General features: G+C 41.3%; 1 protein-coding gene across 8 annotated transcripts in view; it reads right to left on the bottom strand.

Annotated features, from left to right (window-relative positions):
- ATP10D (ATPase phospholipid transporting 10D (putative)) overlaps window positions 1-7339 on the bottom strand; it is a 78892-nt gene extending 71553 nt beyond the window's left edge. For 4 of the 8 annotated variants that reach the window (XM_036417132.2, XM_045572877.1, XM_045572879.1 and 1 more), the window contains exon 1: window positions 7085-7337. Coding sequence is in view for 5 of the 8 variants with exons in the window: in XM_036417122.2 (XP_036273015.1) it covers window positions 7085-7105 (21 nt within the window). In the remaining 3 variants the exon portion in view is untranslated. Of the gene's footprint in view, window positions 1-7084 lie in introns of all 8 variants that reach the window. The other 4 variants (XM_045572883.1, XM_045572880.1, XM_045572886.1 and 1 more) reach the window with 2 other exon arrangements.
- Between the last annotated feature and the right edge of the window lie 13472 nt (window positions 7340-20811).

A 20811-nucleotide genomic window follows, 5' to 3' on the forward strand; every position in this document is an offset into this window, starting at 1 on the left:
ACTGACCCCCTATCTCCCACTGCCCCTCCTTCTTGCATGGCCTCATCTCCCTGCTCACATGTTTAGAAATTTATGGTCAACACTGTGACCACTTCTTTGTATGTTCTCTCCACCCCTTAGGTCCTCTCTCACTTCTTTCTTGAGAAAGAAGTGAGAGAGGACCCTTACCCTAGTTATATCCAAATCAGTTATCTCAAATCCCTATACTAGTACACTGTTCCAGCAACTATGGGTTGAAAGTGCCTACAGAGAAACACATAATGTGCCTGGTTAGTGTCACTTTAAATTACCGACCACGAACTACAGGTTGGCCGCACATGCCAACGGCAATCATACAGGACTTCTAGTCTCTTTACTTTCCCATTTTAACAGGCAACTGTTTCATACTTCCTGCTCTAACTGCGTACCTTCCTCCCAACTTCCTTCCTGCTGATGACCTTGTTTCTGTTTTACTGAGAAAACTAAGACCATCAAATGAGAACTTCTACAGGTTTCCCTAAGTAACTATTCTCCAGCTCAGAACTCTTCCCCCAAGTCCAGACTTATCCATCTGACTGCCAGCTATCTCCAAATGGAAACCTGTGGAACACTGAGCTCCCAGTGCTCTCCCCAAAGCCTGCTCCCCCTCCCCCAGATTAGCCCTGGCAGCTTCATCCTTCTCCTCAGCCCCAAAACCTTTGAGTCATCAGGGGGTCCTGTCTTCCCTCAAAACCTGTACAGTCAGGCAGCAGATTCTGTTGGCCCTGCCTTTAAAATATATTCAGAATCTCACCACGTGGCATCATTCCCCCACCGTCCCTCTCATCAAATACTATCATCTAGTCCTGCTAAAATCTAAGTTAGATCCTGGCATTTCCACAACTCCAAATCTCTCTAAGGCTCTCATCTTCATTATAATTATAGCCGCCAGCGCTATCTGACTCCCCATCTGCCTCCCCCTGTCCCTCTACACAGCCTTGTCTCAGCAATCCCTGTTTTCCTCTCGTTTCATTTCTCATCGAACTCACATCCCTTTCTAATAAGGTGTAATTATTATTTTTTAAATATATATATTTTATTGATTTTTTACAGAGAGGAAGAGAGAGAGAGAGAGCTAGAAATGTCGATGAGAGAGAAACATCGACCAGCTGCCTCTTGCACACCCCCTACCGGGGATGTGCCCGCAACCCAATGTATAAGCCCTTGACCGGAATCGAACCTGGGACCTTTCAGTCCGCAGACCGATGCTCTACTGCTGAGCCAAACCGGTTTCGGCAGGTGTAATTATTTTTGTATTTTAGCTCTGTTTTCTTCTGCCTCCATCAGAGGAGGAGTTTATATCTCTTTTGTTCATTGATACTGCACAGGCCTACAATAGTAAGAATCAGGCATCGAGTAGACTCTCAATATGTTTGTGGAATGAACATACGATTAATGAGCAACATAACACCTCTCTGACATGCAGACCATCTGTAATAATCTTATGTACACTGGCTGTAGAAGTGCTATGTGCTTAGTTATTCCCTGATAATTCGTTACAACTTTTATTATGCATGCTAAAGTTATTACAGTTCATAGTAAAATCTACAGCATGTCAGCCTAAAATGGCCACTTGCAAGACTGTAATAGGGAGACATAAAAAGGGAACTAAAACAATTCAAATCCTTTTTTAAAAATAGCCAAGATATGTTAATTTCAAAACTCAAAGGAAGGAAGTTTCTTCTGAGTAACTTATTTTTATTTTTCCCCCCCAACAGCTTAAGGTTCATTCCTTTAAGTACCCAAAGAATTTCATCCAGGATGGAAAGCATTATAAATGTGTTCTCAATTTCCCTATACTTTATTTAGCATTTGAAACGCGTTTCCTTCTCTGAGAACTCAGCACCAGTGTGTTGAGCACCAGTCATTGCAAAGTGCTCTGTACAGTGATGCCTTCAGGGCCTGCAGAAGCCTCTCCGTAGGTGGGCTTCCAGGAGTTGAAGACCTCCTTGTTTTGAATGCTCGGTCTAATTTTATAGGTTTGTTTCTCCCGTGGCTGCCAAAATATCTGCCTTTCTTAAAAGACTTAACTCCTACTCCCATCTACCTTAGAAGAGTTCATAAACAGAAATAAATGGAATTAATGACCTCAAAGGTCTTCAGGGAGCAGAATATAGAAACTTCACAAGACGTTTTTAGTGAAACCTATTTCGCTGTTCAGAGATCTCTTTTCCTCAGACCTGTGTGATAAACAGGTACCAAAAGGCTAACGGGTCAGCCATGCACTCTTCCAGGCACTACAACCAACACGGTGAAACATCCTATGTAAACTCCACGGTTCTTGTCTCCAAGGAGTACATGGTTCCTGAAGGGGGGTCAGGTGTGAACTTCATGAGATTCCCTCATTACCTGAATTCTTCAGGGGTTAATGCTCATGAGATAGGCTTTGACATGTTTATGGAAAAATTCAGCTATAATTTCAGCTTAGCTTTCAGAACAGCAAAAGAAAGTTGAGATAATTGTTGCAGTAAAACATATACTTACAAAGGGCACATACATTTCTAGATATCAGAGTAACCTCAAAAACAAGTCTGTTATACTTTTTAAATATCATCTTCATTGCTCTTTACATTAGAAAATTCAAGTTAGTGGGAGGGGAAAAAAATACTTATTGGTCAGAAGGTTCTCAATTCCTAGTTAAGAACCTATTTTAATATTCCTTCTGCTGACTCCTAATATCTTCAGAACATGACCAATCTACAGTATTCTGAAATGACCATTTCATCATCATGTGGGCCTGGTAGCAGAAACAGAGGTGGCAAATAAAAGTACCAGCAATTAAGGAGAGATGTAATCTAACTTGATGAAATCCAAAGCATATTAAAAGAAAAATAGCCCCAGTTGTATACAGATGCATTATGAAAATATTTTTATGCTGGGTCTCTAACTTCACGTAGAATCAATTAATTACAACTTTAATGACCACTGTTAGACTCTTATCTTTCCGCACCTCTACAGAGATACTCTGGACCACTGATAAGAAAACTTGATTCCCTAGGCAAAACAAACTCTTCGCTGAATGTCATGAGGATTTGTATTTCTTTCCTTATGTTCATCTAAAAATATACCCACGATGAAAGAATGAAGAAAATGTTCCTTTCTTTTTTTCTTATGAAACGCTAACAAAAATGTTTAGTTTTATAATGTCTTAAAAGGGAATCTGTTGCCAGGAAGTACATACTAAAACCAGCCAACACAAATCTTTAAGTATTAAACTATATCTTTTCAGACTATTTTTAAAGTTCTGTGTCTCAAATGAATGGCTTTTGATGTCAGCTCAGTGATAACATAGAAATATCGGAGATGGCATGCAGGAAAAGCCAATGGCATTGTTTTTCCTGGAGGCATTTTGTTATTACCTACCCTCCATAGAGTTGAAATGTTATAAGTTCGTTTTGCTAACAGAAATGTAATTGTACTCATCTTCCTCATTCAGAAAGGTTTTAAATGGACCAAAGCAGATTTTAGAAAAATAAATTAAGGAAGATTAAATGAAGACCCATCATCATGAAACCTTAACAGACATGATCGACAGGAAATGGAAAGGAATAGAGCTTGAATCAGACCCACACTGCTCATTCTTCTAGAAAACAGCTGGAGTCAGAAGAGTGAATGTGACTAGAATAAGTTTTATCTGGTGGTTTCCCTTATAAATCAAATGTTCTCACCAGCAAATGTAATTCAGAAACAATGACACCTGACATGAAACTACATATAAGAGACAGTAGAAGCTTTGTGAAAGAGGGGGAAAGTGATACTGTCTATGTTCTCTTCATTCTAGGACAAAACTAAAATATATTTATTGTAGAAATTTTACAAACTACAGATAATATTATCATGAGAAAAATAGAAATCATATATAATCCCACCACCCAAACTAAGTACTATTAACGTTATGTTTTTATTGATCTCAGAGAGAGGAAGGGAGACAGAGAAAAAGATCAATGAGAGAGAAACATCAATCAGCTGCCCCCTGCACGCCCCCTACTGGAGATCAAGCCTGCAACTCATGCATGGGCCCTGACCGGGAATGGAATCATGACCTCCTGGTTGGTTCATAGGTTGACACTCACCAACTGAGCCACACCAGCCCGGCAGGGATCCTGGGCTCTTCAAAGTTTGCATCACACCACTCATTTTTACAAAAAACCCACATTAGTACCTGCTTCCGCTAATCAAAAGAAATCTGAAGAAGATTTTCAATTTTATTAAAAAAAAAAAAAAAAAAAAGACAAAAAGTGAAAATAGCGTTCAGCATGTGTTTGGCAGCAATCATTAGAGAGGCAGCAGCGAGAGCGGCCCCGCCAACCCCTTTCCCGGGGAACTACATTCAGCATCTCAGCATCAGGCTGCCAGAGCTGGGAACTGTCTGTGAACATCTGTGCTTCATCTCGGTTTCTCTCGCACCTCTATTAGCAATATGTGTCCCAAGGTACCAGAACAGCCTAAATGCTCATAGGGTGTTACGTGGAGTGTAAAACTGAACATAATTAAGAGTATTTGGTATGAGTTGGTAGGTTATTATTATTATTATTATTAGTCTGGGAACACTCAAATTTTTCCCATATAAATTAATGTTAACTGCTTCTTCGCTTTATGCCATTTTTGGTTTGCGATACTTTTTCACAAGAATGCTCTACTTTCGAACAGTGGGGGGAAAACCATTATAGTGTTGACCCAAATAAAGAAGCAAGCTCAAAACTGTCAGAGAGAGAGAGAGAGAGAGAGAGAGAGAGAGAGAGAGAGAGAGAGAGAGAGAGAGGTGAGTTCGATGAGAAATAGCAGAAAAATTACAACTTGGAAAACACATGTAGCAAGCTACAGGCAAACCCACGGAGGGTTTGGGGTAGGCTGTATTTATGGACAGGGAACAGGAAGTGGGGAGAGTTTAGAGTCTGTTAAAATGAAATCAAACAGAAACCAGCTTTGAAAATTCCCCAAGCAGACAGAACCAATCCAGTCACACAAATAAAGCTCAGTTCAGACCAATTTGGTGAGACCAACTCGGCCTGGGTTGGTCTTGTTCCCATTTCTGGAAACAGAGGTTTATAAGCTTATGGCTTATGAGCAAAACTGCAAGGTTGACGTGAGGCCATCTGATGAACACCCTAATGTTTAAGAAAATGCCACAGGATCAGATTTCTGTAAAGCAGGCATTTACAGGAAATCACCTATCAGTCCTTTAGTTTTGTTTTTCTGAGAGCACATGCCTGAGACGATTTACTTTATATCCTCTAGCTCACTTTGGATTGAAATTCTTTCACAGCGGGATGATCTCACTTTGGTAAAAACAAACTATCCACATGGAGGTGTGTAATATGCATTTGCAGTGAGAACAGGAAAGAGTCCAGGAAGACATGACTTTTATGTAGATCGTTGTGGGAGTTCACACTGGGGCGTGAGTGAGTTCACTGTGTTGCAATGACTATGTATTACACGTTTGCTCTTAAAAAGCCAACAGAGGTCCACCAGAGGGGCTCAGAGGTCAAGCATCAACCCTTGAACCAGGAGGTCACAGGTGGATTCCCTGACAGGTTAACATGCTGGGTTGTTGGCTCAATCCCCAGTGGGGGGGGATGAGAGCGGATGCAGGAAGCAGCCAATCAATGATTCTCTCACACCACTGATGTTTCTCTCTCCCCCTCTCCCTTCCTCTCCAAGGGACTTGTATGCATGCATATATGCAAAACCAATGGACAAAAAACTCTGGGGAGGGAGGATTTGTATGGGAGTGGGGGGAGGGGCAATGGTAAGATATGTACACATATAATACCTTAATTTTAAAAAATGGAAAAAAATAAAATAAAAAATAAATATATATGTTATATTTTTTAAGCCAACAAAGATTTAAAAAAAATATATATTCTTATTGATTTCAGAGACGAAGGGAGAGGAAAAGAGAGATGGAAAACATCAATGATGTGAGAGAATCATCCATCGACTGCCTCCTGCAAGCCCCCCACTGGGGACCAAGCCCACAACCCGGGCATGGGTCCTTGACCAGAATCGAACCCGGGAACCTTCAGTCTGCAGGCCAACGCTCTATCCACTGAGCCAAACCGGCTAGGGCAAAGATTTTTTAAATGATGGTATCTTCATAGAAATGTGACCTAGCCCAACTTAAAAAGAATTATCTACTCTGGAGTTACTTTTCTGATACAGAACATAATACATGTTGGTGGATAAGTCCTTGTTGGTCCATCTTTCAAGGTTGATTTTAGTCAAAGGCTTGCTCTCAGACTACAGGGTTGTGTTTTTCTCCTTGCAAAGAACTAGGTGAAAAGAAGCAAGAAGGAACTTTGCTCTTATTTAGATAACTTTCTAAATACCTGTGCTAACATGCCCTTAAGATTAAGACTACTTTAAATGCATCCTTTCTGAAGGCGTGGGGAGGGTAACCCTCCACACTGGAGTGTGCCACTGACCCAGCCAGCGGTCTCACTGCTGTGCACAGTCGAGTGTGACTGTGTGTTTTGTAATGTAAGACGAAGGATGCCTCAAACAGCTACTAAGTTCTGCAAAGTTAGTGTTTGCTGGGAAGCGCACCAACTTTTTTTTTTTTCCAGCTCCCCCTCACAAACTACTTGTGGGCAAGCGCCAAAACAAACATCCTTTTCCCCCTTAAGGAATCAACCCGTAGATTTTCAGCCTCCCATCCTCTTCATTGTCTCTGAGGCAGAACCAAAATCGCCTTAAACTCCTGCATTTCAAAATGAGATGACAAAGGCAGGAGAGAGAGAGAGAGAGAGAGAGAGAGAGAGAGAGAGAGAGAGAGAGAGAGAGAGTGTGTGTGTAGGGGAGGGAGGGGACACAAGCATCATTTGCCTTTCCACAAAACCCAGCACTCAGAAAAGATAAAAACAATTTGCTCTTTCGAAATCAAGGAACTGAAAATGGTGTGGTTTTCCTTAAAAAGAAGTTCACAACCCTATCGTCTAGTTCTGAGGCAATTCATCAACCCTGAACACAATCATTGGGGGAGAGGGAGACAGAGAAGAGAGAAAGGGAAGACAGAGGGTAGTGGAACCGAAGGCGGGGGTCACCCAGAGGGTCCGCTCCCCCTTACCGAGTCCTCCCCGGCTCGCATCACAGCACGGCGATCCCGAGTCCCAAGAGGCAGGAGAGCCGAGCAGAGATCCGCAGGGTGGAAACGGGTGGTGCTTCCACGCCAGCCATCGGCCTCGGGAATTAAAACAAAATAAAGTAAAAAAATAAATAAATAAATAAATAAAATCACTTCTCAGCTCCCAAACTCGGCTGCCTGTGCTGGAGCCGCGCCGGGCAGAGCGCGACCTCCCCTTCCCGTGCCCTGTCCAGCCTCCGCCTGCTCCGGGCTGGGGTGGCCCCGGCCAATCGCCCGCCGCCCCCGCCCCCCGTGACGCAGGGGGCGGGGCCTGCAGCTGGGCCGCCCCGCCTCCCGCGACGAAAGGGGCGGAGCCAGAAGTTGGGATGCCCGCCCCTAGCACAGATCCACATGCCTGCGGATCTGTGCTCGGAGGGGCGGAGCCTGAAGCTGGGCCGCCCCGCCTCCCGTGGTGCCGGGGGCGGAGCCTGCAACAGGCTGCCCAGCTTCCCGTGACGCAGGGGGCGGAGCCTGCAGCTGGGCCACCGGGGCTCCAAGTGTGGGACTGGGGGCCCTTTCCCCAGCGCAGACGCCCGGGGACCCATGGCCTCACCAACAGGGTACAGATGGCCTGCGGTTGACGGTCTGGCTCCTTCTGGTTTTGCTGAAACTCTGTGTAACAATTCACCCCTTTACCCAGGCTTGAAACGCTTGGCAGTTTAGTTTTTGGAGTGTAAAGGGATAAAATCGAAACATTTCATGTTATTGTTTTATAACTGGGAAAGAAACGGAGAAAAATACCGTATTTTTCGGACCATAAGACGCACTTTTTTCCCCCACAGAAGTCCCTGCGTCTTATGGTTCAAATATAGCCTACACATATACTTTAAAAAAAATGTTTTTTTACTTGCCCGGCTCTGTGTGGTCTCTGTGTGCTTGCCCGGCTCTAAAATGGTTCTAAATGCTGCTGTTTACTTTACAGGGTTGATTACATGTGTTTATGACTGTGATGTTGGGTTTTAATGCACGTAAAATATTTTAGGACACTATTTGTTTCAGAATCTTTTTTTCTTCATTTCCCTTCTCTAAAAACTGGTGCGTCTTATGGTCCGGAGCGTCTTATGGTCCAAAAAATACGGTAGCTCAGTCCTGATTGTTGTTTTGTTTTTTGTTGTGTTTTTTTTTTCACCCCGACATTCATTCCCTCCTTCATTAAGTAGAATGTGGCTTTATCTGCTCACCTGCCACTGCCAGGCTGTTAGTTTTTGGTGTTTTTTTTTTTAATTCCTCAGTAAATTCTAACAACCTTGTCTGATCTCTCTAAACCTCTGATCAAATAAGTGCTTTGAGAAAGGGAAAGGGCATTTGTTGCAGGCAGAACCAATGGAGGCAATAATGCAGGCCGAAACCTAATGGTCATGAGAAGGAAAACCCTTATTTTGTAAAAAAGAAAAAAACAAACCCTGCTGTTTGGAATCTTCTGCCGTTTTTCTTAGATGGCCTCTTAGTCTAAAAAAATAACTTTGCTTTCTAGCCTGCTTTAGCCTGTTTGAATAATGATGAAGATAAACTCAGCTGTATGACCTTGCAGGCCAGAGACTAGATATGCCCATAATCTCAATGCCATGCCAGGCTCATTTTTTAATTGGGTAGAACTGTGTTGTTTTCAAGGCCAGCAGCGAGAGAACCACTAAGTGTACACAGGGCTGGCTTTTTAATAAAAAGGGAAGTTCTGCTTGTAGGCTTGCTTAGAATTTGAATTCATTTTCTCTAAGCCCACCGCGGTGAATAGTGAATCTCCAAACTCTCCTGCATTGTTTGATTGTTCGGGATCTCTGTAACAGTCACAGACTGCCAATTGTTGCATTTCCCAGAAACAAAATTAAAAGAGGAGCAAAAGCCTCCATAATTCTCCTGTTTTGTGCCTCTATCTTTCAGGTTCTCAAATGTGTAGCGAGAGCCAAGAAGACGAAATGACCGTTTGGCTCAGTGGATAGAGCGTTGGCTTACAGACTGAAGAGTCCCAGGTTCCATTCCGGTCAAGGAGGGCATGTACCTTGGTTGCGGGCACATCCCCAGTAGGGGGTTTGCAGGAGGCAGCTGATCGATGTTTCTAGCTCTCTATCTCTCTCCCTTCCTCTCTATTAGAAAATCAATAAAATATATTTTTTAAAAAGGAGGAGGAGGAGGAGAAGGTGGTGAAATGACCATCCACATGTTTCACCAAGACATTCACAGGGAGCTGACTTGCAAACTCTCCCAGCCTGGAGAGGCTGAGCAAGTTCCCTCAGCCAGAGAGGGGTGCCTCTCCCAGACCCGGAGAAACAAGTTCTGGGTGCGGCTTCCTGTGACGGGCAGCTGGGGAGACCTTCTGCAGGCAAGGGCACATCTCTACAGTTTAGTCAGCTCAGGGACTAAACCCTGCCTAGCAGAGCAGACAGTTACTTATGCGGCCTCTGCAATTCCTGGCTCTGGTTACACATTTTGCAATCATGTGAATGTCATGATTTAAGAGAAAACAAGTTTCCTCTCAAGCCCATCTTCTTGAGGAGACTTTAAGTGGGCGTCCCAGAGTCTCCCCAATCGGCACTGCAGCTGTGCTCCTAGAGGTGGGCCTTCCCGGGGGGATGTGTGCCAGAACCATTCCGCAGAGGGCTGGCACTTCCAGCCTTCGGGTTGCTTAAATCAGTGTTTCCCAACCTTCTCTCATGATGAGAATCACCTGGTGGAGTTGTTAAAACACAGACTCCCGGATCCCAACTAAGAAATGCTAAACTAGAATTTTTGGGAACATATAGGTAAAATTGCATACCTAACTTAGTGCTCTGTATATAAAATCTGTCTTAGAGCACTAGTTAAGTATGCAATTTTACCTATATGTTCCCAAAAATTCTAGTTTAGCACTTCTTAGTTGGGATCCGGGAGTCTGTGGTTTAACAACTCCACCAGGTGATTCTCATCATGAGGGAAGGTTGGGAAACACTGGCTTAAATCAGTGGTTTTAACTAGCTGCACATCAGAGTCAACTGGGCAGCTGGATGCCAAGGCCCCACCCAGGCTGATTAAACTGGAATCTCAGGGGGTGGGGCTCTGGCAATTTCTTTCTTTCTTTCTTTCTTTCTTTCTTTCTTTCTTTCTTTCTTTCTTTCTTTCTTTCTTTCCTTCTTTCCTTCCTTCCTTCCTTTCTTTTTTTTTTTTTGCTCCCTAAGTGATTCTAATCTGTAGCATGCATTGAATCACTGATTAAGATGTAAATGATTGTCTTAGATTAGAGGAACATCTACATTATATTTAAGTAAAACCAAAAATGCACTAGCAGAATAATGTGAAACATTTTGAAACCCAACGTATCCTTGTATATATTCTTTACATATTAGTATATTTTAATATTAATGAAGAAAATATGTGGTAATATACACATCAAAATTGCCTGCCCTGTTTCCTCGAAAATAAGACAGTGTCTTATATTAATTTTTTCTCCCAAAGTTGCGCGAGGTCTTATTTTCAGGAAATGTCTTATCTTTCCATGCGCTAGGTCTTATTTTCGGAGGATGTCTTATTTTCAGGGAAACACTGTAATTAGTGTAAAAGATTGAAAGAGTGAGGGGATATTACTAGCTTTCTATTTGTTTCTATCATTTGACTGAACAAAAGGTGTATCCCATGTATGATTTAAATATACCTAATCAAGTTTTAAAAATGAATACTATTAATGTCATTGAAAAGCAGCACTATGAAAATGGGCTCCAGTTTGTTCCTTTTTGCGAATGTTTCTTGAATATTTAACTTTTTTCTAATTTGTAACAAAATTATTTCTATTTTGTAACAAAATAAATCCATAAAATCTTTGATTTAACACATTAGCTATCAAAATGTAAGTATTAATCCATGCAATCATTGCCAAATTTTTGCAGTTACTTTCTTATAATTTCAGAAATATATTCAATTTTTCATGTACCTATCTTCTCATGAAATACTAATATTCAAACTATGTCATATAGATATAAGGAAATTTTATCTTTTCCAAGTGAAAAATTATTTGTAATTAACATCTCAATACTAATAGCTTTATAATTAATTGCCAGTAGGAAACAGGTAACATAGTCAAATATCTAGGTTTGATCTGGCTTTAAATCTTAGCTCTGCAAATTTGTAGCTATCTAGTCTTTAGTACCATCTCTAAGCCCCATGAATAAAATGATTCTAATAATATCTACCTGAGTGTTATGAAAATTACATTAAACCATACAGCTAAATTGCTTATGAATGTGTAAAGCAAGTAACAGGTGCTTGATAAGTGATAGTTATCTATTCATCGACTTCTATTTTTTCCTCTCTTTTCTAAAACACACTCAGAGATTATTAACATGGCAGCAGTGAACTAAAAACTTATTAGAAAACAATTTCATAAAGCAGTAAGCATAATTATTCCTATGACCAATGATACTGCTTATCTAGTGATGAAGAAACATATTCTTTCAGGTACTGCTTTCACGTGTAACACAAAAAACAACAATATTTTGTTTGTTTGCCTCAAAATATTTAACATATACCACTGTTTCCTAAACACTGATGTTTTTTAAACACAAGCTGGGTTTTCATGATTCATAATCAACCATTTTCCCCTCTATATGTATCTTGTTGATAGAATGTGACTTAAGAACAGATGAGGGTATTTCCCAGGATCAGCCTTCTGACTAACTTTGGGGGGAAAAAAAAGGGAAGTAAATGCCTCAAGCAACAAAGGCTTATGACTTATAGATGAACACTGATTTTAATAGCATCATCACTGCATTTTTTTTCCTCTTTTTTTTTTCCTTTATTTAATATTTACTGAGCAGTAATAAGACATTTGTATGTCAGGCACTGTTCCTAGTAGTTTACTTATCTCATTTCATCCTGTTATCAGCCCTTTGAGTTCAGTGTTCATTTAGAGATGAGAAATCTGACATGCAGAGAGGTACATGGCACAGCTAACAGGTGAAAGACGTGAGGGCCTGCATTCTACTTTTAATGACTTAGGAAGGTGAGTATTAAATTATTTTTGTTTGGGAGGACGGTAAAATGATGCAATGACTATAAATAAGTGCCTTCTTTAAAATAGAAATTCTATATATGGGATGGACAAAAGTATATTTACAGCTGTTTGTATGAAATATGACATGCGGTTATGATCATTACAATAACTTCATTAACTTAAAATAATGTCATCAGAAAACTGTCAACCTACTTTTGCCAACCCCTATATTTTGGAAACAACATCATTATTCACAGTTGTGAACTTGACCTTAATTTTATGTGTTCATTTCTTAAAAAGAGGAATTGCATTTCTTTCTCTTTGTATCAACTGTCTCACTTCCTTCCATATGAGAACAAGTTGGCTTTTAATCTTCTAAAAGACCTTTGAAATGCAATGATTACACAGAATATCAGAAAGGGAAACTCTATAATGGTGGAGACTCATGCTGGTGCCAGAGTTCTAGATAAGTCCATCTGCCCCTTCTTAATCTGTTTGTAATGTGATGAAAAACCCTGTTAACAGGACAGTAGTAGAGTTCTCACATGGATTGATGGGCCTTTAGTTCAGGAAAGATAATTCTTCAGTCCCTTAGAAAGGGGTAGGCCTCAGAGCTTTTGTCTGCATTTAGATGTAGTTAAGACAAAGATGTGTACATTTCTCTGGATATTACATATTTTGCCTACTGGCCAGAGAAGTCAAGAGCCCAGGAGCTTTGGAAAGGTGAGAGGACATGTGAGAACTCCACCCAGGGAGCAGAGGGGATCCAGCCTCTAAGGGAAGGCATGCAAACTTGCACCAGAGATGAAGGAAGGCTGGTGACTAATTCCCGGAGCAGGTGTGGCGAGCGACTTTAAAAAGTGATGTCTGATAGTCATGTTAAGATTCAGGGGTCCTCAAACTTTTTAAAGTGGGGGCCAGATCACGGTCCCTCAGAGAGCTGGAGGGCCGGACTATATGAACTACTAATTCCTACTGTAACACCTCGGCTGCCCTCACTGCCCAAAAAACCTGGCGGGCCGGATCAGACTCCCCTGCGGGCCGCATGTGGCCCGCAGGCCGTAGTTTGAAGACGCCTGTTAAGTCATTAGCTTTTCTGTGGTGCTACATACCTTACAGATCAGAGTTCCCCAAACAACAGGCTACGGCTGTGTAACCAAATAACAATCTCTCAGCCCTGGGGCTGCTGCATGGAACCCGGGTGTGTGGAGTCCATCGTGGACAAGGAGAACCCTGGGATTGATGAAGAGGTCTGTGCAGGTTCCCTAAGAAAACAGAGACGAGGCTGAGGGAATATTTGGGGGGGCTGGTAAGGAACGCCACTCCAGGTCTGGTTCCAGTTCTCTTGGTCAACAAATCTTGGATACTTTCTCTATTTCCAGCTGTGGGGACTGTTGCACCTTAGCACGTATGTTCTGCCACTGAGAGCTCTCACATTTACCACCAAGAGAGGTCGTCTCTTTGCAAATGACAAAATGGACTTCAGTTCCATGGGGGAGCGTACTGCTCTGGAGGAAGTCTTCTTTATGGTGCCAGAGAGTAATCACAATCCGGGAGGATGCGAAAACCTCATACTTCTTGTCTGAATCTCTCTGGTTTAGAATTCTTGCTCTCTCTCTCTCTCTATCATTGGGTATTTTAGCATCTACTTTCCAAGTTAATGCAAAGTGTGCAGGGGCTTCATACATTTATATACGTAGCAAATGCTTACTGACATAGTGACTGGCTAGGTGCTAGGGATCCAAGAGTGAACAAAGTCTTTCATTTCATGGGCTTTTTAGCCTAGTCTGAGAGGAGAGCAATAATATGACTTTTTTCTCCAACGAGGAAAGTTTAAATATTGTGGAAGCAACCTAGGTGTTGTAGACAAGACTTCCTGGAGAAAGTGATATCTAAGCTGGAATCTGAAGGATTAAGAGAAATTAGTCAAATGAAAGGGTGACTAAGGGGAAGACCATTTGGTGCAGAGGAAAAACTTTGGAGGTGAAAGGACTAACTATTTGAACTGATGTCATGTTCATGCTACCAGCACAGACAGCTTTATAGATATTAGAGGCCTTTTGGCCCGAGTAGGATTGCCTCTATGATGGTTTGACATTTTTGGCTCCATATTTCAAGGGCCTCCTACATGATCATGGTCAATTCTCGGTTCCACTCCCCTTCTCCTACCTTGTCAACCCACCTGTCTGTCCTCAACCTGGGGTAACTGCCAGCACCTTCTTCCCTTATGTTTCCAGGTTGTGTTGCAAGCGTGTTGCAGGAGAATTTTATGAAAACAAGCCAATTATTTCCTCTGAAAGCCCCAGTCAACTCCATGGAGTCCACACTCTTGATTAACAATCTTTCTGTTTAAAAGATTCCTTATTACATTCTCAACTAAACCTGCTCCTTCTAATGCATACCCACCAAGTGCCAGGCACCGAACAATCTAAGTCCAGTCTTACCACCGTCACTCACTGCAGTTGACTAGGGAATATACTGCTGTGGATCCAAGCCCCATGCCATGTGCGTCCCGTTCAATCTTCCCTCTTTCCATTCCTGAATTTCTATGTAAGTGGTGCTCCCTTTTGAGAGTAAGGAGTTCTATTTCTCTCTCAAGGCATATCTTTGGCTACTAGCTCTTGGCCAGGGCTTTATGTTACCAACTATTGCCTCTTTTTAAATTCCTACTTTGTTTCTTTTCACTGGATTATTCCTCTCAGCCTACAAATATTTAATTTAGGGATGAATATGTATATATGTTTTATATACTAAGAAGAACAAGGAATAATAAGAAGAAAGGATTGAAGGGAGAGAGAGAAAGAAGAATTTTTATGGCAAAGAGAAGAGAAAAAACAAACCTTTCTCTTGATCTCACTCTTGATCAAACTCTGGTTTCCCCTTCTTACCACACTACCAACATTTACTAGAATTGTCTTAACGTTTACTAACTCCTTAAGTCTCTGTGGCCTGGTTTCCTACCTTTTCTCCCTGAAATCTATCAAAGGTCCCAATTCCAACTGTCAGATTTGTTTCTCTCCCGTTGTCCATTGTCACAACTGACTTTCATGACCCTTCCCTATGCCTGGAACTCCTCAGTTGAAGAGTTGCTGCTGTTCTTCCTGACTTCTTTTTTTTAAGCCTCCTACCTGGCTCATCTGCTTTTTCCTTTACCTCAGTCATAGGTAAAGGACTGGCCTAGTAATCTTATTTATTGTCCTGGATTTCGTTTTGGTCTCTTGGCTCGGGATTTCCCAGTTTCTTTCTGCCCTCTACTGAGCTTCCATTGGGCATTTTCCCTGCCCAGCAAGCACTTCCTCCTGGTGGCAATGTCCTCTCGGTACCTCCACAGCAATGTGCCCTTCTTTCTATACCTCTTCCTTCCACTTCTTCTTCCTGTTTCCCTGTCAGTCATGTATAGGCAGGTCTGGCAAACTAGTGGGGCCCTGTACCAGAAGCTAATTAGCAGGGGAGACCCAAGAACCTCTTGGGACTTGGTCATTAAAAAATCAAAACAAAAACAGGCCGTGCTGATTGGCCCAGTAAAACACCTTACTCCTCGTAGGGGTTGGATGATTCTATGTGAACATGATCTCTTTCCTTTAGAATTATCTTTGATCCTCTTCCTTAATGAACATATCACCACAAAACCCTAATACCAGCTTGTAAAGTGCAAATAGAAAACATTTTTACAATGGAGATAGGAATCAGGTATATGGCCATATACAAGAGTGAAAATTAATTCTTCTAAAGGGACAGGGGAACTAGCAAGTTTTACATAGGATTTGTCATTTGAATGGGCCTTGTGATTAGGAATGCTCTGATGGAAAAATAAAAAATTAAAAGGCTTCTAGCAACATGCAGAATAACAAATAGATAGGAGGAAAAATACGAACACATTGGTGCATATGGCACCTTTGAGAATTTGTTCGTTTTTATGCGACGGGTGCACAGCAGAGAAGGAGACAAAGAAAATGGGGAGTCCACTGCGAAGGTTTTTTAGAAGGACAGTTGTATGAACCCAAAAGCCCAGGGTGGGACAGACACTGCAGAGTGAGAGCGATGAAATGACGGCCTGAAACGAGGAAGGAGTGTGGAAAGGAAGGGATGCATTTCAAGAGTCTTCGCAAGGTCACGTCTTCCCTGTTTTGATAAAAGTGAGAAGGAACAGAACTGCACCCAACAATATAGCTTGTGTAGCCTGCAGGAGTGTTACTGCTCTGCAGTGATGGGGTCATTCAGGAAGGCCTGAGCTCCTCAGAAGGGCCCAAACTGGGCAGGCTACCTGGCAGAATCCTAGCTGCTGTGTTTGGTCTGACAGGCGATGCACGTCTTCAATGGTGATAGGAAGTGACATGAGTTCATTAAGCCCAGTGCAAGTTTCCATGCTGAATGTAGTGATATCCATGCCATCTACTGGGCCAAGTGCCAACTCTCCTCCTTGAGTGATTTTGCTGAGCAAGTGTCTCTGTTACCAGGAAAAAAAAACACAATACGAAGTCAACATGACCCAGGGAGGGATGTATAGTGGAACTCAAAAGTTTAGAGGATGTTCTGTTATTTCTTAAGCTCAATCGTGGTGTATTAGTCAGGATTCTCCAAAGAAATGGAATCTAAAACATGTTTAGAAATAGAGAAAGAGAGCCGAAACCGGTTTGGCTCAGTGGATAGAGCATCGGTCTGAGGACTGAAATGTCCCAGGTTCGATTCCGATCAAGGGCATGTACATTGGTTGCGGGCACACCCCCGTTAGGGGTTGTGCAGGGGGCCGCTGGTCGATGTTTCTCTCTCATCGATGTTTCTAGCTCTCTGTCCCTCTTTCTCTCCCTTCCTCTTTGTAAAAAATCAATAAAATATATTTAAAAAAAGAAAAAAGAAATAGAGAAAGATGGAGAGATCTTAAGGAATTGGCTGAAACAATTGTAGAGACTAGCAAATCCAAAATCCGCAGGGTGGACGGGCAGGCTGGAGGCCCAGGGAAAAGCTGGTGGTGCAGTCTGAGTCCAAAGGCAGCCTGCTGCCAGAATTTTCCCTTTTTTTTTTTGAAGGTCAGTCTTTTTCTATTAAGGCTGTCGACTGATTGGGTGAAGCCCGCCCACCCAGATTGTGGAAGTTAATCTGCTTTACTCAGAGTCAGCCAATTTAAAGTTAATCTCATCTGAAAAAGTACCTTCACAGAAACATCTAGGATAATGTTCAACCAAACATCTGGGTACTGTGACCTACCAAGTTGACACATGAAGTTAATCATCACAGGTGGGTAGATGGGTTGTTTTTAAACCGTTTACGTACATTAAACATTAAAACAAACTTAGTATCTTCCTTCCTGCTGAAGGCTGAGATTATAATGTGGAATACAAGCTCCCAAGGTTGGCCAAGACGGTTGTGAAAGTCCCTACGGTCAAATAAAATAATTCTTAAAAAAAAAAAAAAAAAAAAAAAAAAAAATATATATATATATATATATATATATATATATATATATATACACACACACACACACACACACACACACACACACACACATATATATATATATATATATATATATATATATATATATATATATATATATATGACAAACCAGGCCCTTTGGAATGCAAGGGAGTCAAATATGTAAACAAGCAGCTCCAAAACAAAAGGCAAGGACAGGCAGGTCTTTCCTGCTCTCACTCCCTTAGTCCTGGCCCACGTTATCATCTCCAATCAATGTGCTCCCAATTGGAAGTTCTGGGCATTTGCTGAAGTGTTCATTGAAAATTAAGGGGAGAAAATATCCTAGCAATTGCCTTCGTGGATCAGACAGGCAGAATGGAGAGGCAGAAAAGAGAGCTGGCTAGACCCCATGAGGCTGATCCCCCTTGCTGTGCCTAAAACTACTTCTGCTGACACACGCTGGCACCGACTATTCCTCTGAAAACTGTTATTGCTCAAGTCTACCCGGGGCATAATGTCTAATGGTTAGCCTAATTTGGACCATCTGTCATCCAGGGGAGACACATGTACTAGATGCGCAGTGAGTATAGAGCAAGACAAACATTTATTTTTCTGTTTAACCAAAATAATGCTTCTTAACATGCATGTGCTTGTTGACGTCCCATAAATCAGATTTTAGTTCACATGCCCTAGAGAAGTTCATCATTAAAGAAGCCTGGTAATGAATCCCTTTATGATGTTAATTTTGCTGTGTCTCTTTTCTTAAAAGAGGGCACTAGTCAGGTGCTTCACCCGCCTGCTAGATTCTGAGTGGTCCTTCCCTGGTCCCCTGGTAGGTTACTGCGATTTACATAAGACCCATTTGCTGCCATTGATATAGGGCTCTTACAAGAATTCTAAAAATATATCATTGTGTGTATGCATTCCATTAAATCAGCTCTTACAGATTCTAAGAGGGCTTATGTTATTCCTTTATACAGTCTACGTTTCCTCGTTTAATTTATACTAACATTTCTTTGATTTTTTTAAAAAAAATATATCTTTCTTTGCACATAAATAGATTTGAATAAAATGGATTGAACAAAAATGAATTTACAAAAGTGTCAGTGTTTTATCTGTGGATTTAAAAAGTTTGCCATCTAGAGCAGGCAGGGGTGGGGAACCTGTGTGCTGCCAAGGGCCATCTGGATATCTATAACATTATCCGTGGGCCACATACAATTATCATCTTAAAAATCTGCCTGCTATATTTGGTCAAACACTAGTTAACTCACCCCTAGGATGCCTCGTAGGTCCGGAGCAAATGACTTCGCGGGCCTTATATGGCCAACGGGCTGAACGTCCCCCTGATCTAGAGCATACATTATGATTTCCACTTATCTTTCTCCTTATGTAGCAGCACGTCAAGTGGATAACTCTAATGTACCATAGAAGAAAGTCAGACACGATCAGCTTTACTGGATTGTGTTCTGAGGACTGTGATGCTGTGGTCAGAGTCTGCATCGGACTTGACCACTGGTGGCTTTAGATCCTGGGAGTGAGTCCCTGTTCTGTAAGAGGAAGTGAGATTAGGTGCCTTCTGAGGCTAAACACTGTAATTGCCTAACTGAGTTCTTGTTTCGTCCTCCTCAGCTCTACAATTTAGCAAAAATGCTGACAGTGGGACCAGCTTAGAAAAATCTACTTGCTTTGCTTCGGATCTGAATATTCCTCAGAATACTATACATAGAAATTTCTTTTTTTGACATCAAATTTTGATTTACAAATTTGCTCACTGGGGGGTACATTCTGACTTTGAGTTTTATTATCTATCCTTTTGTTCTGTGTGGTTCACTGGAACTGAATCACTATGCTCATCCTTCCTGCCTATGGGTTTTCAACCCACCCCTCAACCTACCTGCTCATTCCTTCACCACCACGAGTCTGATTGCCCTGAGAGTGAGTTCCCCTTCCTCCCAGCTCCTTGCTTGGGCCTCTCACAGGAACTTGGCTTTCATTTTTGTTTTGTTGTGGGACATTTGAAAGATCTAGAAAAGTATAAAGAACGTAGAGCAAATGCACACTGTCCTACCATGTGGAACTAATCACAGTTGCCATTTTGGATTCTGTGCCTCCAATCTCTTGTTTCTTTAATGAAGATATCAATGAAGTCCTTTTTAACATACTCCAAGGCCTATTTCCAGAAGCTGCCAACAGAAAGTTGTGTACCTTTCCAGACCTTTTAAAAACATACACATACATATGCTGCGGCTAACGTACATCGTGGTGATGATTGTGTACATTTAGGAAACCCCAAACAAATTATACATTAAAAGGCTGGATCTTATGATATGCAAATTGCAAAGCTATTTTTTAAAAAAATGTAGCACATTTAAAGTGAAAAATCATCACTCAAAAATGTCCTGGGGTGACTCTAATGTGCTATCTTCTTGATTAAGAACCACTGGCTGAAATCCTAACAGCTTACAGATGTGGAGCTCTCAGTACAGTGATTAAAAGAGGTGGCAACTGGGTAAAAGGAGGTCTTGCAGGCACAGAACCTTCATCAGGAAGACTAATTGAGCAGTTGACATGTCATTAGAAAAGACAGCCAACCCCTGCGGGTATTGTGTAGATTACAATGCATTATGTCTAAGGTCCAAAATTGCAGTTCACTCAAGGATTTCCCTTGAACAGAGCAATTCAAAGCTTTAAAGATGTTGCATTCCTCAGTGGTACACCGGAATAACTAGAGTGGGATTTCTACTGCCCTTTTAAAATTCAAATGTCTGTCTTAGAGATTTATTAAATGGAGAACTCAGATGGCCTGAGATAAAATAGTTTTGATAAACAAAATAGGGAATAAAGGGGTGTTAAAAGCATTTCTTAATTACTAGACAGTTCAGAAAAAAAGACATAGCCCTTCAGTTTCTTAATTTTTTTCACCAGAACGAAATGATTTATCCAACTAACTTTCTAAGAAACTGTTTTTACAGACAAGATCAAACGCAATACTTTCCAAATCTTTATAAATTAGCTATTCAGAACTTCTTTCAATGCAATAGAACCAAAGCCAATGTAACATTTAAATATTTCCTGTAGGATATATATATATAACACTTTCAACAATAAAGATTTTTTAAAAATTCCTGTATGGTTATAAGATAATAATAAAACTCATTTAAACTTGAAGGTCCTTGTCTCTCAACAATTTATAAACAAGAATGATTTTACATAGATTGCAGATCACTAAGCACATCTGTAACGTAACATATCTAATTAAGGTGAACAAATTAGTCAACTTTAAGTCATAAGGTAA

This window comes from Pipistrellus kuhlii, unplaced genomic scaffold, assembly GCF_014108245.1.
Source record: "Pipistrellus kuhlii isolate mPipKuh1 unplaced genomic scaffold, mPipKuh1.p scaffold_m20_p_1, whole genome shotgun sequence".
Lineage (NCBI taxonomy): Eukaryota > Metazoa > Chordata > Mammalia > Chiroptera > Vespertilionidae > Pipistrellus > Pipistrellus kuhlii.